We start from the raw sequence: 17691 nt of genomic DNA, 5'->3' as shown, positions 1-17691 counted from the left end.
CGTCTACGCAGGGCTGCCTGACAGATAATCACTGAGGACTACACCTGTGTTGATAAAATAAATCAAGGAGCAAGAATTATAGCCTTACACAGGTGCCAACCACTTCCTATGGCTTTGATCAGCAAATTGTGAAGTGGGTGAAGTTTATTTTTAGGATCACATATTTTCCAAATTATTAATTTCTTTCATACCTACTTCCTATACCCAGGTGCCTATGAGGACCATCCATGCTTCTATCCATAAATAGAATACCTTCTAGGGGCCATTTGATGAACATGTTTTCAAGGCTAGTGGCCAACAGGATGTAGGGGAGAAATATATTAGGATTTAGAGCTTGGGCAATAAATAGTTCGTTCTGGGGAAACCCTGTGGGTGAGACAAAGGCCTGAGATCCCAGAGAGTGTTCAGGCTGTGTCCATGGGGACCTTGCTGGGGTTTTCTCTCTCTACCAGGCTGCCTTCATTAGTCGGCAGGTCTCTGATTTAGTCAGGCCTTTTGGTCGTAAGTGACAGCAATCCAACATGAACAAACATAAGGGAATTTATTAACTCAAGACACTAGAAAACCCACTGATGGATACTTGTGGCTTTAAGTTCAACTGGATTCAGGAGCCAATGTGTTTCACTCATTGATTTAATACAGCTCAGCTCCAGTCTCTAAAGATAAACAAAACAAAGACTGTACCCTCATGGAACTTTATCTTACAAGTTAGTATGTAATGGTTATCTTACAAGTTAGTATGTAATGGAAATATGCACCAAATTGATTTGACTCCAAAAGCTGACTTCCCTTCTTCTCTTCCCTAACTCCTCTCTCTCTCTCTCTCTCTCTCTCTCGCTCTCGCTCTCGCTCTCTCCCTATGCTTTTCTTTTTGTGGCATATATTTTAGACTCTCCATAAGTATCTCAAGGTTTATCTACTGCCAGTTTATCAATCCCAGTGGGGGGAAATTATGCCTCCTCTCCAATAATTTCACCTACAAACCTATAGCCAAAACTCATTGGTTTGAATGTTATCATAAGTTTATCCCTTAACCAGAAACCCTTGGTTGAGTCTGAAGGAAAAATTGGAGGATTTACTTAAAAGAACACAGATTTCTGGGAAAGGAAAACAAATAGTGACATAGCTGAAGTCCCCGAGACAGTCCTTCTTTGCCCATGGCCCAATGTGTGTACTGACATCGCTATGCTGATTGGTAGGGTCTGGGACTGTCACCAATAACCTCTTCCTGTTATTCTTTCCTATATTTTGATGATTCTTTCCTTCAGCATTGACGAGTTTTGGCAGAGAAGTGTCAGGATACATTTTGCCCTGATACTTTGTCATCAATTTTTCCCTTTCTACATTTTCCCCTCATCCCAGGGTCCAGGGAAGCTGGGTTGTGATGTGGTCCAGGTATCCTGATCATGGATTTGATTTATGGCCACTGCTAAACTTCATCCATTCTAAAGAGATATTGCCAATTTCTTTTCCAAGAGAAATGTCCACAGCTAGTGGAAAAGAAATATTTAGGAAGGTCCACATTCTCAGACTGTGATTTACACATAATAGAAAGGTATTATGAAATGTTCAAGGTTCTATAAACAGTGGTGCTATATATAATAAGACTGGGCTTTCTATATGCAGGGTTTCGGGTAGCTGGGCAACCCTCCAACTGTGATAGGGTGACTGCTGGATCAATAGATGATTTTTTCTTCCTTCTTTCTGTTGTCTAAACAGCGGTTTGACAGGAAAATGTGTTAGTGAGAGAGTGCATAGAACATTATTACTTTCTGCCATTCTGATTCTTTTTTAAAATATATATTATTATTGATTTCAGAGAGGAAGGGAGAGGGAGAGTTAGAAACATCAATGAGAGAATCATTGATCAGCTGCCTCTTACACGCCCCCTGCTGGGGGACCGAGCCCGCAACCTGGGCATGTGTCCTTGACCTGACTGGAATGAACCCAGGACCTTTCATCCATAGGCCAATGCTCTCTCCACTGAGCCAAACCAGCTAGGGTTGCTGTTCTGATGAGTTTGACCACTCTTTTAAATGACAACAGTTTGAAGACTGGGCATTTGATTAGCTTTCTACAGCTTCAATATATTAGTTCCAGCTATGCCATATTTTGAAGATTTCTCATACATTCAGTCAAGTTTGCAGGTACCTTGGAGGGGAAAGGAGAAGAGTGATAGACATCTGCCTTCTTACAGCCCTTTCCCATATGTTGATATCGTGCCCTGGAACTAACATAAAGCCTTGCATCTGCTGGAAGCACTGAGATGCTAGGTCTATATCCCCAGGGCCTCCATCAATGACCACTTGTAATGAGTTATGTGGTTAGGGTGGTGAGGAGCTGAGATGGGGAATGACCTTTGAAGAAATACACAGTCAATTTCAGAAATTTAAAGTTTAGTGTTCCTTACTCTTTTGTTCTATCAATTAAGGAGTTGGTGTCAATTGTGCAATATTCAGCCTTCATCTTCAGTATTTCAGAAGGGGTGATGGATATTAATATAGTAAAAATATATATTGAAAAATAAGGAAAAGAAAGCTCCTTATCCAAAGCAGGAGGGCTTTTATTTCACAAAGAGGCAAAGGAACTGCGGAATCTCAGAGGGAAGGCAGGAAGGGTGGGTGGGTGGGAAGAGATCAACCAAAGAACTTGTGTGCATTTATGCATAACCCATAACCCATGGACACAGACAATAGGGTGGTGAAGGCCTGGGGTGGAGGTGTGGCTAGCTAGAAGGTGTCAATGGGGGGGAAAAGGGGAAATATGTAATATTTTCAACATTACTAGTAAATATTTAATTAAAAAACAACAAAAAAGAGGCACAGGGTAGTATTATAAAAAAGTGTTGAACCATAAACAAACAAACAAAAAGGTGTTGAACTAAAATAGAGTGTTTTTCCTGAAGACTAATCGTGAAAATTAATATTTCTATTCATGGCCTCAATCCTATGGTGTAGGATTAAACTGAAACTATGAAAGTTTACTGGATAGCATCTGATTACTCTGACGATTGGACTTGAATGTAGAGCCAGAGGATGGGAGAATGAAGGATCCCCTGTAAAACTCCAGATCAGGAAATTCATTCTCTCTCATCAGCACAAGCTGTGGATCTACCCAAAGTGTGTTTTGTACAATAGCGCTCAAAGGCTAAAACAGATACAGTTTAATAAACACGCCCTCCCCAGCACAGCAGATGGCAACTAGGAAGCCGCCTGAAGCAGTGTGAGAGAGCGCTCTCGCTCTCGCCTACCTTCTTCTCCTTTTTTTTTTTTAAATATAACAATATTTATTAAATGGCATTCTCTATTGCAGACTCATTCTCTGCAGGAAAAGACATAGAAGGCAAGTGGGGAGCAGGTCCGAGAAAGGCCACAAAGTCTGTGGTCAGAACATGACAAAGGGGATATACCTCAAACTGAGGTTGTTTTTATTTATTATTATTATTTATATTTTTAATTGATTTCAGAGAGGAAGGGAGAAGGAGAGAGATATAGAAACATCAATGATGGGAGCGTATCATTGATGGGCTGCCTCCTCACACCTCCTACTGGGGATGGAGCCTTCAACCCCAGCATGTGCCCTAAATAGGAATTGAACCATGATCTCCCCATTCACAGGTGAATGCTTAACCATTGAGCCACATGGACTTGGCTTTTTTTTATAGCCTTTGAAAATAAATTCATGGCACTATTAAATCACAAAACCCTAGAATTTTAGAGGTGAAGGATGGTTCAGACATGGAATGGGAATAGCTCTGGACTGGGAAGAGCCTGAAGACCCTGGTCAGACACTCATTAGCGAGGTGGTCGGAACCAACGACTTCACCTCTCTGGACCTTCGAGTGGAATGAAGGGGAGGGGAAGGAGAGCAGACTAACATCGAGTTACCTCTCCTAGAGTTAGATACTGTGCTTCAGGTGACAGGTCCTAGCTCTTTTAATGTTCACAATCATCCCAAAGCAGGCACTGATCCACGTTTTAGAGATGAGAAACCCCGACTGCCTGCCAGTTCCTGCTCCGGCAGTGCCCGGAGAGCGCCCCTGCGGTGAGGGAAGTGTGGTTGTGTGTCCCTGATGGTTTCTCAGGCCCCCACATTTCCCCGTTTCATAGCTCATCCTGGCCCCTCCATCCCACTGCCGATAAGTCTGGACTCTAGAGAAGTCACCAGCTCACCTGGGTCTTTCCTGGCAGAGTGATTACCGCTGGTTTTATTCCCTTCTGTTCAGCAAGGGCAGGGAGTAGGTGGAAGACTGATGGAAAACCAACTCTTGTTTTATTGTTAGGTGACCATGTCACAGTGAACACTTAGGTCAGATTGCTAAACTACTTTGAGTTTGCAGAGCTTGGAGGGCCAGGGAGGGAGAGCTGGGTGAGGCTTCTTTTTGGTTCCCTGGGAACTAGCATTTGCTCAAGATAATCAAATCCTCAGTTACTTAACAACTGTATCCCACAGCCCACGTACAAGACATTCACCTCGAGTTTCTGTCCTTATTTAAACTCTTAGAGGTATCTGTCTATTTAGTTGTCTATTGAAAATGAACTGCCCCCAACATTTCTGCCTTGAAGAGAAATGAAGTTTTCTTTTAAAATTCTAGTTTTTGGCAAGATTTTCATCCATTGTTTGCCTGCGTGGAGAAAGCAGAAGTCCAGGTGATCCAAAAATAGTTTCTAAGTCGTTTCCAAATCAATTGTTTCATTTTTCCCCACTGCAGAAATACTTTCCTAATTGCCCTGAATATTGTTAATGCCTTTTGTTGTTTCCAGCACATTGACAACATGATTGATGGTCCTGCTAGCCTGGTGAGGAAGGCAGGGCATATATTACATTATCCACAGTACTTAGGAGAAAACTCAGGCATAAAAAATGGCCATATTGTTAGTCCAAGATCACAGAGCCTAATAATGGAGGCTGACACTAGGAGGCAACACTCTCTCTCTCTCTCTCTCTCTCTCTCTCAGTCATTGGCTTTCTGTCCAGTTTAAGCTGATAATTTAAAAGTATTTCCACATGTGATGTAACAGAGCACAGGAAAGTATAGCATGGCAGCTTGCTGGACCCCATTAGCTGTGTAAATCTGAGCATTGGGGAACCCCTACCATCATTCCTGCACATATGCGTTATTTAAAGAAATTAGAGCTGACAAAGAGCCAGTGAATTCACGATTTCAGTAGTGGCCCACATTTCCTAAGTTCGAATCCTCGTTCTACCATTTCCCCAGCCTCTCTAAACAGTGAGAAAAAAATATTGCACCCAGGTTATCTGCATTTATTTAAAAAATTGTCTTCAGCCAAAGACTTGGGAGCTGGAGAAAACAGGATTGCAAATATGACACCAACAGAATCCTGACAATATAGTGACATGGGATGCTAATGTCACCAGAGATCCTCTGAGCTGACAGATCAAAGTATAGTTGGCAGTAATGACACTATAAAGAAGTTCTTATAAAAGTAGTTTGTCTCAACAGCTAGTCAAACTGATTCCTTCGCATCATGGAGAAAGGCTGCCCATCCCACTCCCCATTCTCCTAGAACCCGCCTTTCTTATTTCTTGTCTTGATGACTTTCTTTTGCTACCATAGCCTCCCTCTTTCCTATTATTATTATCATTATTATTATTATCATTATTATTATTATTATTATTATTTCATTGATTTTAGAGAGAGAGAGAGGAAGGGAGAGAGAGAAACATTGATTTGTTGTTTCATTTATGCATTTATTGGTTGATTCTATTATATGTGCCCTGACAGGAGATCAGACCCTAAACCTTAGTGTTTCTGGAGGACACTCTAACCAACTGAGCTACCCGCCAGGGTTCCTCTTTCCTATTTAAATCTTACCCAGGATTTAAACTCTAACTAAATCTCCCCGCCTCTCTGTGAGATTAACTTGACTTCCTGAATGCAACATCTCCCCTTTTGAGCAACTCATTTAGCCCTTCGGAGGTTCATCTTTGCACAGTCCTCAGTGTTGTTGGTCTCACGTTCTGGTTCACTCACCTGGGTTAGGAGCTCCCTGAGTGTGAAGACCTTGGTCCTCACTTTTTCTATGGCCTCCACGCTGGTCAACGTGGTGCCTCACATCTCAGGGGCATATGCTTTACAGTTGCAGGTGATTGATGCCAAATGGGATACAGAATTCCATGTTGTCCCTCTATTCACAGCATCAGGCAACGGAGCCTTCCCACCTGTGCCTGTAACAACCCCAGTTACAATCTTTTTGTTGTTGTTAATCCTCACTTGAGGATATGTTTTTTCATTGTTTGTCAGAGAATGGAAAGGGTCGGGGGAGAAAGAGAGAGGAGAGAGAGAGAGAGAGAGAGAGAGAGAGAGAGAGAGAGAGAGAGACATTGAGACACATCAATGTGAGAGGGACATATCGTGCCTCCCACACACATGGGGAGTGAACCTGCAACCTAGGTACGTGCCTTTGATCAGGAATTGAACCTGAGACCCCGATGCTCTAATCACTTAGCTACACTGGCCAGAGCCCCAGTCAGAATATTAAACATCACTATTACCCCCGTGGATAAGGTTGCATGATTTAGCAAATAAAAATACAGGACACCCGATTAAAAATATATGTTAGGTAAACAATTTTTTTAATATGAATACGTCCTCCATTTTTTTTAATTTGACATTTAAGAATGAGATCAGACCTGTACTTCTATGATTCACCTTATTTGCCTCAATCTAGTCCTAACCCTGTCAGATTCTGTCTTTATTTATACATTTGATATTTGTTCAACATGGAATTTTTGCATAATTTAAATGTTCTCAAATATTGCATTGAAATGTTATTTATCTTTATTACTGGGCTCTCCAGTGGCTCCTTACATTTTATACCTGAGGCGAGTGTCTCTCCCCTCTCACCCTAGGCCCCAGCCCTGCTCTCATCTTCATTGTCTCATTTGTAAAATGGCCATAATGATCTCTGCCACCAGCAGAATGAAGGGAGCCCAGGATATTTACTCACTAATTATTTTGTATATCCACCCTGATTTTTTTTTTCATTTTGCTTTATTGATTTTTAGAGATAGAGGAAGGGAGAGGGTGAGAGAGGGAAACACCATGAAACAACTGAGCCACACTGGTCAGGCTTTCCAGTGTGGATAGCCTGACGGGTGGGTGTGGCTCAGTTGGTTGAGCATCGACCCAGGAACCAGGAGGTCACAGTTCAATTCCTGGTCAGGGCACATGCCCAGGTTGCAGGCTCGATCTCCAGTGGGGGACATGCTGGAGGCAGCTGATTGGTGATGTTTCTCTCTCTCTCCCTCTCCCTCTCCCTTCCTCTCTATATAAAAACCAATAAAACATATTTTAAAAACACACACACATTTTGGCTTTTTAATGAAAACTCTATATGGTTACACATTAGACATTTGCTCTGAAAAGCTGCTTAATGAAACCTTGCAGCAAAGACGGACTGCTTTAAAAGGAGCTATATGTAGATCTGCTGGGTCTGTGTCAGTGGTATGTGCCCAGGATTTTGTTGCAGGAAGAGAACATTTAACAACCCGTTGAGTGGTAGGTTCTGTGGGTCCCCCGAACACGGTATCCACTTAGTCACAGTTTGTGACCTGGGATCCCATTTCATCATCTACAGAAGTTTCTGCGGAGACGCTCATGGTTTTACAGAGACCACGTGGGGCGCAGGGTGAGGGAAACTGCCGCCAGGGCCGTGCATGAATAAATCCGCAGGGTTTTTGACTGAAGTTCAGATCATTTAATAAATTTCACAAAGCTTTTGCACATACTTTTCTCTTAAAGGGAAGATAATGCCATTCATATAGTTACTTGGAGCTTTTTCTTCATGGGGATTTGTTGTGGTGGTTTTTTAAAAAGATAATGGAGGTTATTTTGTTTGGTTTTTAATAGTTTTACTATGGCCACCAAAAAGAAAGAAAGAAAAGAAAAGAAAAAAGAAAGTAGTTAGTGAAACTTCAAAACTTCCAAGTGAATAATTTACTAAATTTACCTCTGCCTGTTAAAGTCATAAGGGAGCCCAGACAGCATGGCTCAGTGGTTGAGAGTCGACCGATGAACCAGGAGATCATGGTTCGATTCCCAATCAGGGCACATGGGTCAATCCCCTGTGTGGGGTGTGCAGGAGGAAGCCAATCAATGATTCTCTCTCATCATTGATGTTTCTATCTCCCTCTCCCTCTGCCTTCCTCTCTGAAGTAAATAAAAATATAAAGTCGTAAGGGAAATTTCCTCCTGACCTCAAGCTGTGGCTTGTTATGGTGGTTAGCTTTCCACTGCATGACAGAGCAGAGATTAGAAATGCTTTATTTTCTAGTAAATCATCTCTTTTGATTTTATTCCAGAAGTTACAGTATGGCCTATGATACATTGGTATGACATTCTGAACTCTACTCAGTTACTGTAAATATTTTTTTCCACTTTAGTTTTTAACATCTCAACCTTATCTTCTATTCAGAAGAAGTGTGCTTACATAATAGGGAAGCACAAAATATTGGTATTTTAAGGCAAAAACAAAACATCCTTGTCATATTTACTTAATCGCTAACCGTCTGGAGAAGGGAAGAAAACGTAGATTTGCATGGAGGTTAATATGAACTTATGTGTAACTATCCTGGGGATGTATTGATTTTCATTCATATTTCAGAGTAAACAAAGTTGAGAGACCAAATCTATTAGCTGTATATTGAAAATTATTATAAACCCGCTCAGATTCCGCAACTCAAGTGTGTTTCTGAAATTTTTCAATCCTTATTGTCACTAACGTTGAATTTTCTAAATCAGAAATTATTTCTCTTTTCTTAATAGACTGGAAGGAAGGAGAAAGGAGATCCTCTAAACATTGCAATTGATAAGATGACCAAGAAAACAAGAGATCTAAGGAGACAGGTACTGTTTTATGTTTGTTTGTTTTTATTTTAAGCGCATGGAACTTAGTGGTGCTTTCCAAGAATGGTCTTTTTTTCCAGGCTGCCTTTTTATACTTCAGGTTGCTATTCTTTGTAACATCCACAAACACACAGGGACACTTCATCAACAATGTAGAGTCTGCTGAGCAGACAGATGTGACAGCTGCAAGGGTGTGATGATGAAAACCACCTCTGAGCAGGTAGCCTGTTCACTGCCCAGACCCAATCTTGCAGGTAGAGAGACCCCATGAATTCACTACCTCCTACATCTGGTTTGCCGTTTTTTCAGGTCCAAGTATGCAAAGAACTGGTCTCTGATTTCTGCTTGTTCTTGCTTAAACTTGGAGGCAGTTTATAAACTTAAAGTTCGGTGAATAAACAAGAATGCGAATGTGTTAGTGAGAAATACAACTCTTAATCTGATGGACTAATTAAGGTCTCTGACCCAGTGTGCTCCCTTGGGGACATAAATCTATGTCAGATGCTCATTTGGGAAGCAGGGAACCATAGCAAGGAATGTCAGTTGGATGGTGTAAATGGCTAATAGAATCATTCATCAGATGGGTATGTTTTTTCTTTTCTTTTCTTTTTTATTTGAAGGTAGGATCTCTGGTCAGGGCTTCTTTTCATCTTGACAGTGCTATGGACAACAGTAAAATTTGTCCTGCGACCTTTATATGATACATTTCCATGGTGACCTTCACTTTCTTTGGTAGTGCTCTTTCTCTAGAACAGCGGTTCTCAACTTGTGGGTCGCGACCCCTTTGGGGGTCGAACGACCCTTTCACAGGGGTCACCTTAGACCATCGGAAAACACATATATAATTACATATTGTTTTTGTGATTAATCACTATGCTTTAATTATGTTCAATTTGTAACAATGAAAATATATCCTGCATATCAGATATTTACATTACGATTCATAACAGTAGCAAAATTACAGTTATGAAGTAGCAACAAAAATAATTTTATGGTTGGGGGTCACCACAACATGAGGAACTATATTAAAGGGTCATGGCATTAGGAAGGTTGAGAATCACTGCACTAGAAGCTATGATACCAGCCATTGTTACCATAAAATCCCGTCCTGCTTTCTGCCTGAGAGCCAGCCTGTCCCCTACTGGTAGCTTTCGCATATGTCCAGCTCCTTCATGATGTTAGTCAACTGGAGCCAAGCCCTGCCCTCCAGCCACACCTACTTCACTTTCCGCAGCTGGAGAGGCTGGACTGGCAGGGCTGCATCTAACACTCTGTCAAGTACAGAGGAGATTAGCCTGGGCAAGAATGGCCAAGGAGCACTTTAGAAATGCTTGGAATGGAGGAAGACGCCACTTCTGATGATTGCTAGGGAACTGCTGGGCTGTCTTTGGGATATCACACACTTGAATAATGACCTTTAAAAGATATCCCAATTAGTTCCGGGCTATGCACACTCCAGGTTGACTGCCCAGATAACAAGTCCTTTTGGGAAAATAATTTCCTTATTTTTACCTTGAAATAAGGGAGAATAAAACATTGTTCTCTTAGGCACTGGTAAATATTACCGAATACACACATGGCCAGGCCTGCTTCTGCTTGTCCTCTTAGACCATCTCTCTATAAAAATCCCCCATCTGATATGAACTGATATAGGTAATAGGAATTAGAACTGCGGTTAATGGGAAATATTGAATCAGGTGTGTGGAGCCCAGGGTTTTACTTCTAATTCTGCCACTAAACTGTCTGTGTGACTGGGGATCCTTCTCCTCTTGGTCTCCTTTTCTAACCTATAAAAATAGGGAGCCAAAATAGATCTGCAAGCTGTCTTTGAGCTGTATAACATTGAATGAGCCCATAGGAAATCCTCATTGATTTTCTTTGCCAAAGGTCCTAAGGCCTCATATAGATTTTAAAAGCAGTGGGAGGGCATTGAGCATCCCTTCTAGGGCTCGCTTTTGGTTAGATGGTCAACCAGAAAGAATTTATGAACTGAGTCCTTACCTCCCCAATCTCTTGGTCTTAGTTAGTGACCACTCTTTTACATCCAGGAGCCAGCACCCTCAGCTCCCTGCACTCATAGACCTATCCTAGCAAATGTTTGTCTTATTAGGAAGGAATGGATCAAGTAATTCTTACTCTGGTGTTAGAATTCTCAGGAAAAGGTTGCCTCTTTTTAGCCGAGGACTGATGAACTTTGAAGGTGGAATTTATGGTGGAATTGAGTGACAGCTCCTTGAAGAGCTTCTTTTAGGATGGCAGTGGAAGGGGTATGTCATCCCCTGAAATCATTCCATGCAGAATATATATTTCCTGCTCACCTTTCCCAAAGATTGAGAGGAATAGGGTAAAAAGAGAATTGTTTTATGACATTAAGACCCAAAAGTTATGGCATAATTTCATACCACATCCCTGAATGTGGTTCAGATATCTTTCTCTTCCCCAATCTGCCTTTCTAGAACAGGAATGGTTCCCATCTGTCAGTTCCATTCCTACCCATATGTCGGAATATTTTTGTCTCTCTCCCCATCTCTCTGTTTCTCCATGTTCACCTGTAGTGGTACAAAAGCTGCTCTGATCTAAGTGTACAGAAGCTACCTCGCTCTCAGGCAGATTGAACATTCAAAGCTTAGCTCCAGCCTCAGTTTCGATTTGGGCAGCAAGTTAATGGGATTAACATGTTTTGACCTGAGTGGCTAACAGCAACTGTGTAGTGTGGCCCAGTGTATGTTACTGGTTCAAATGAATGTTTCCCTATCACTGAAACACTTTCTAGTCTTTCGATCACAGACAGCCTTTGTTATAAGAGATTCCAAATGAGGATCCTACATTCTCCATTTTTACTTTCCTGTGTGCATGTGTTTCTTTATACAATATTTACAGCAATCAAATCACATAGGAGAAAAAAGCTGAAATTAAAGAAAAATACTCCTGGTGATAGTCACTCTTTTCTTGCCACTCTTGTAATCTCCTGCCTCTTCCTCACAGCCCTGAAGTTGGGCAGAATCATTCAGGAGGTGACCCTGGAGTCTCATGAAGTTCTAGTCACCAAATTTAAAAGAAATGAACTCAGTCATGATCATTATCTTGGACATCCCTAAATGAAAAGAAAAAAAAAAGTGGACTTAAACTTGTAGACGCTTGAAAAAAAATCAAGAGTAATTGACTAAAAAGATTTCTGTTTAAGTAGAATTTTAAAGTAAGTAGAATCCCTTTCCTCAGGCAATATATCCCAAGGAACCTGGGAGTCATAAATTGTGGGAAAAAGGTCGCAGGAACCCAAGGGTGTTATTTAACGCTGCTTGGCATGGGGCCATCTTGCCAATTAAACCAATGAGAGTGGTTGGTGGTAGAACAGAATTCTCTTCAGAGTATTTTGTTTGGAATTAAAAATGGATTTGGGGGCCTATAACTGCCAGCTTTAAGCATTATGATTTAATTTTAGAGCTGTGGGCACAGTGCGCCCCATGTCTGAGCTATTGTCGCTGCCGTGATTCTGGAATCAGACCATTATAAAAATAAAAGCTTTTGGCTGACTCCCCACCTGGGGATCTAGTGGCCCACATGGTCTATTCAGCCTTTAGAGAGGGCTCCGTCGGTTTCTGCCAGCTGCTGCTCGCTGTCCTCCTTCCATTGCCACCTGTGGACTATTCTGGGCATAGTCTCTTCATTTTCCCTAAGCCCACAGAGATACTGGCTTATCTTGGTTATTATTTTGGTCCCTTTATTAGTCAGTTTTTCCAAGTTGATAAGCAAATCAGGACCCAAATATCTCCCTATGAAAAGCTAATTATTAATAATCATAACATGTTAGGGTAAACTTAGCACCTTTCTCATTCCCCAAACCAATCAAGGGCCCAATCTTTATCCCTTCAACCTTAATAGCTGTCACAATAATTCCAGCAATGAGATTTAGTAAATTTCAACTTGACAAGTGTCAATTTTGCTATTACAGTAAAAATATTTTTCAACAGACAAAAAATTAAGTATAAAAAGCTTTTAAAAAATATTTTTTTTTTTCAGAGAGGAAGGAAGATGAAGAGAGATAGAAACATCGATGATGAGAGAGAATCTTTAATTGGCTGCCTCCTGCCCCCCCCCCCCCCCCCCACACACACACTGAGGATTGAGCTCTGAAACCAGGCATATGCCCTGACTGGGAATCAAACTGTGACTCCTGGTTTATAGGTCACTGCTCAACCACTGAGCCACGCTGGCCAGGCAAAAGCATTTACGTTGGGATGAGTACTTAATATAATGTGTTATATAACAAATTATTGAAAACAAACAAGAAAAATATGTCACTGGGTGGTATGTGTAAAGGCCTATTTATCAAGACCCTGGCTCCAGATAGGACTGCAAAAAGAATCTTCCATGTTTAACAAGAAATAATTATAGCTGAAGAGTTTCCTCAGCTTCTTGTGACCCAGTTCCTTCCATAGGAACCACAGCTGAAGGTGGGCAGTCACCAGCAAGAGCTTGTCAAGTTACTGCCCACAAACTGGAAACTAGATTCTAGCTGACATGTATTGAGTCCTTCCAGTGTGCCAGGCACTGTTCTAAGTTCTCTACACCAATGGACCACATTTGATCCTCATTCCAGCTCTGTGACATAGAGAAGGCTGTCACCATGATCATTTTCAGATGAAGCCATGAAACAAAGCAATGGTCCCGTGACCACAAAGCATGTGGATGTGTGGAAGGTAGCCCAGGCGGTCTCGCTGTAGGGACTTGGCTTATGACTCTTCCTTATCCCGCCTGTCCGTGGACATGGCATATTCAGTTGGTTCACCCATATACTAATCTACTCTGGACCGGTCACTTGGGTGCTTTGTGGTTTTCAGCAGCACCTTTACTACCTCAGGGTTCGGTGTGGGTGACATGCACACACTGCAGACAGAACAAAATGAATCTGTGGTGAATGTCAGAAATATGGTTCTTGTCCCTCAGGTCTCCAGCTGTTTTGGTTCACTGGGTCCTCTTTTTTAAAAGTGCTATTATGTTTAGGTAGTTATCTTCTTAAAGCATGAATTATAGACTTTCCAAAACATTTACAGAAAAAAGGAATTTTAAGGCATTCAATTATTTTTCTTGTATCTGCTCATAATGGGGCCAATTATTTTTAGATTCATTCTAAGAAAACAATTCAAATCATGTATTTCTGGATTGAATCTGCTTTTTCTCATAAACACATGAGACTGTCTATATGGCTACAATGAAAACATTATGAAAAATATCGATTTCCTTCATATGTTAAGGTTTGTGCTCTTTGCACTGAAAACCTATGTCAGAGGTAATCGTCCCTGGAGTTGGGGTCCTAGGTAGATTGCCATGGTCACATAGAAGTTATGGAGACCAGAAAGGGATCACATAGCACTTGGGATTGAAAATACAGAGCAACAGTAACCCAGAGATAGCTAAAGACAGAAGACAATAACCCAGAGATAGCTGAAGATAAAAGACAATAACCCAGAGATAGCTGAAGACAAAAGACACGAGAAACACCGAAGATCAGAATTTAAAAGGCTAGGACAAGAAAGGCAGAGGTAGGAGAGGGCTCAAGGGCACTGGAAAGGCCATCCTTTGGACATGCCCCTTGATCACAGGTTATGTATTCAAGTTTCCTCTATCTTAGGAAACTCCTGATACAATTACCCTGAATGTCAGACTACCACATACCCTTTTTTTTTTCTTTCTTCATTTTTTTCAAATGTTTTTATTGATTTCAGAGATAAGAAGGGAGAGGGAGAGAGAGAAACATCAATGATGAGAGAGAATCATCGATTGGCTGCCTCCTGCATGCCCTCTACTGGGGATTGAGTTGGAAATCCAGGCATGTTCCCTGACCAGGAATTGAACCATGACCTCTTAGTTCATGGGTCCAGCTCAACCACTGAGTCACACGGGTCACATACTCATTTATCTCTTCGAAAACTCTCATTAGGCCAAGTTCAAGGTACATGAGTTCATCAGTTGAAACGTTCTTAAAACATCCCTGTGGGCAAACTCTTCCCTTATGAAGACACTGTTCAAGTTTTGAAGTGGTTTAATTTATTCCTATAAGCCAGCATATGGTTTATCATACACATATAAGTGCAAGTTTGTGTAGGATACCTGAACCCTCACTAGCAAGTCTATATCATGGAAAGAGTCTAGTAACATGATCAATATTGATCAATCAAATAATATAGTATACTGAGCAGAGGGATCTCTAACATATGTATGAATAAAAAAATGCTCAATTAAGTGGTAACTTCAGCTACTAATTTATTCTCTTCTATTAATTTCTCCAGGCCCCAGAAGTCAAAGAAAAATAGGAAGGGTAAGGATAAGTAGCAATGACTGAGTCTCAAATCACATTCAAAAGAATGTCTGCATTTGGTTCAATGTCTGACACCTGTTTTAGGCCATTAAGAATCTTGATCCTGTCACCAGACAATCCTCTATAGAATTATAAAATTTTAAAAAAAATCTACCATATTTTCAGATTTAGATTTTCAACAATAATGATTTAAATATAAATATACTAGAGGCCTGGTGCACAACATTCGTGCACGGGGAGGGTGGGTCCCTCAGTCCAGCCTGCACCATCTCTCAGTCTGGGAACCCGAGGGGTTCTTAGTACTGCCACAGAGGCAGGAGAGGCTCCCGCCACTGCCGCTGCGCTCACCAGCCTTGAACCTGGCTTCTGGCTGAGCAGCACTTCCCCTGTAGGAATGCATTGACCACCAGGGGGCAGTTCCTGCATTGACCATCTGCCCCCTGGTGGTCAGTGTGTGTCATAGCAACAGTTGTTCCTCTGTTTGGTCAATTTGCATATTAGCCTTTTATTATATAGGACTAGAGCAGTGGTTCTCAACCTTCCTAATGCCACGACCCTTTAATACAATTCCTCATGTTGTGCTGACCCCCAACCATAAAATTATTTTCATTGCTACTTCATAACTGTAATTTTGCTACTGTTATGAATCGTAATGTAAATATCTGATATGCAGGATATATTTTCATTGTTTCAAATTGAACATAATTAAAGCATAGTGATTAATCACAAAAACAATATGTAATTATATATGTTTCTGGTAGTCTTAGGCAACCCCTGTGAAAGGGTCATTTGACCCCCAAAGGGCTCACGACCCACAGGTTGAGAACTGCTGGACTAGAGGGCCAGTGCATGAAATTAGTGCACTTGGGGAGGGTGGGTCCCTCAGCCCCGCCTGCGCCCTCTTGAAGTCTGGGAGCTCTTGGGGGATGTCCTTAGTGCTGCTGCGGAGGAAGGAAAGGCTCCTGCCACTGCCGCTGCACTCATCAGCCTTGAGCCCGGCTTCTGGCTGAGCGGTGCTCCCCCTGCAAGTGCACTGACCACCAGGGGGCAACTCCTGCGTTGAGCATCAGCCCCCTGATGGTCAGTGCACATCATAGCAACTAGTCATTCTGCTGTTTGGTTGATTTGCATATTAGCATTTTATTATATAGGATAGTTAGCCCAGTTGGTGTAGTTCAGTGGTTGAGCATTGACCCATGAACCAGGAGGTCACAGTTTGATTCCCGGTCTGGGCACATGCCCAGGTTGCGGGCTTGATCCCCAGTAGAGGTGTGCAGGAGGTAGCTGATCAAATATATGTAAAAAAATAAATATATGTATATTTAAATATATATGTATATATTTTAGTATGCCCTCTTAGGTGACCAGAAAATTCATTTTAGGCAGCCATCCTGCTCAAGTGAGGTTGGCCCGTGTTCATTGTTGGAGACCTTGTTGAAGCTGGGATTTCTTATCCAAAACTGTCATTGGAGACCATTTTAAAGTGCGTTGTGTAAGAGTTTGCCACGGAATTAAGGTGTTTCTAGAGCTGATGATAGCAGCTCCCAGCCTTGATTCTGACTGAATGTACCCAGGGATCATTGCGGCCAGCTTGTGGCCAAATATATCTCTTCCATTTGACCCCTCCGTGCTGAGGTTACCTTTTATTACCTGAAAAGACATCTGGCATCAGTTTTCCCAGGGGAAATTTCCATCAGGACAGCTGATATTTCTTTATCTCCCCATTGCCTGAGGAGACTGGATAAATCTGAAAATTAGAAAGGGAATCTCCTTGCAGGCTCTTGCCTCTCCTGCTGTTCCCACCAGCCTGGTGGAAGCCCGTTTTTTCTAGGAGCTCACCGCTTCGTACCTTCCTCAATGCCGGGATGCCACTGATGAGGCTGAGGGAATTCAACATCACTCTTTGCGTGGGTAGAAACTTATGAAGAAGGTGATGTTGGTTATAATATCCATCTGCTTACTTTATATGCCCTTAATAATACTTAGTCCTCCTTCTTGGCCGAATGCATTTCCAGGATATCTTAGAGCCAAATCCTCACTTCACCCCCACCTTACACAATTGTGTGTTTTCCAGTGGGATCACAGCTTTTTAAGAGAATTACAGCTCCGTGTAACTCCTCTCATTATCATTCTTTACATCCCCACAAGCCACTCAGTCTAGTTGATTCTACCTCCTAAATGCATTTCAAGTCTCTTTCTTCTTCTCCACTCCCATTGGCACTGTTTAATGGCTCACGAAATGATGGTCACAGCCTCCTATCCAGTCCCTGCCCAGACCCCCGCCCCCCGCCCTACCCCCCCCCCCCCTGCCTTCAATTCCCTGTAGCGCCAGCAGTCTGTTAAGCCAGTATTCACACATCCTTGTGCCTTTGCACTTGCTGTTGCTTCTGCCTGGAACATCCCTCCTCTCTCTATCTTTTTGTTTATTTTCCTTTCAGAAAAATTTACAACTTTTTCTATAAGACTATTAGCTTTAATGTCACCTGATCACAACTTTATCCAA

General features: G+C 41.9%; 1 protein-coding gene across 7 annotated transcripts in view; it reads left to right on the top strand.

Annotated features, from left to right (window-relative positions):
• CTNNA2 (catenin alpha 2) overlaps positions 1-17691 on the top strand; it is a 962766-nt gene that overhangs the window by 697623 nt on the left and 247452 nt on the right. For 6 of the 7 annotated variants that reach the window (XM_006098480.1, XM_023762210.1, XM_023762215.1 and 3 more), the window contains one exon: positions 8789-8869. In XM_006098480.1, coding sequence (XP_006098542.1) covers positions 8789-8869 — 81 coding nt within the window. Of the gene's footprint in view, positions 1-8070; positions 8098-8788; positions 8870-17691 lie in introns of all 7 variants that reach the window. The other variant, XM_023762212.1, reaches the window with a different exon arrangement.

Source organism: Myotis lucifugus, unplaced genomic scaffold, assembly GCF_000147115.1.
Source record: "Myotis lucifugus unplaced genomic scaffold, Myoluc2.0 scaffold_237, whole genome shotgun sequence".
NCBI lineage: Eukaryota > Metazoa > Chordata > Mammalia > Chiroptera > Vespertilionidae > Myotis > Myotis lucifugus.
The sequence above is the reverse complement of the archived record's forward strand: the minus strand, read 5'-3'. Positions and strand labels throughout refer to the sequence as shown.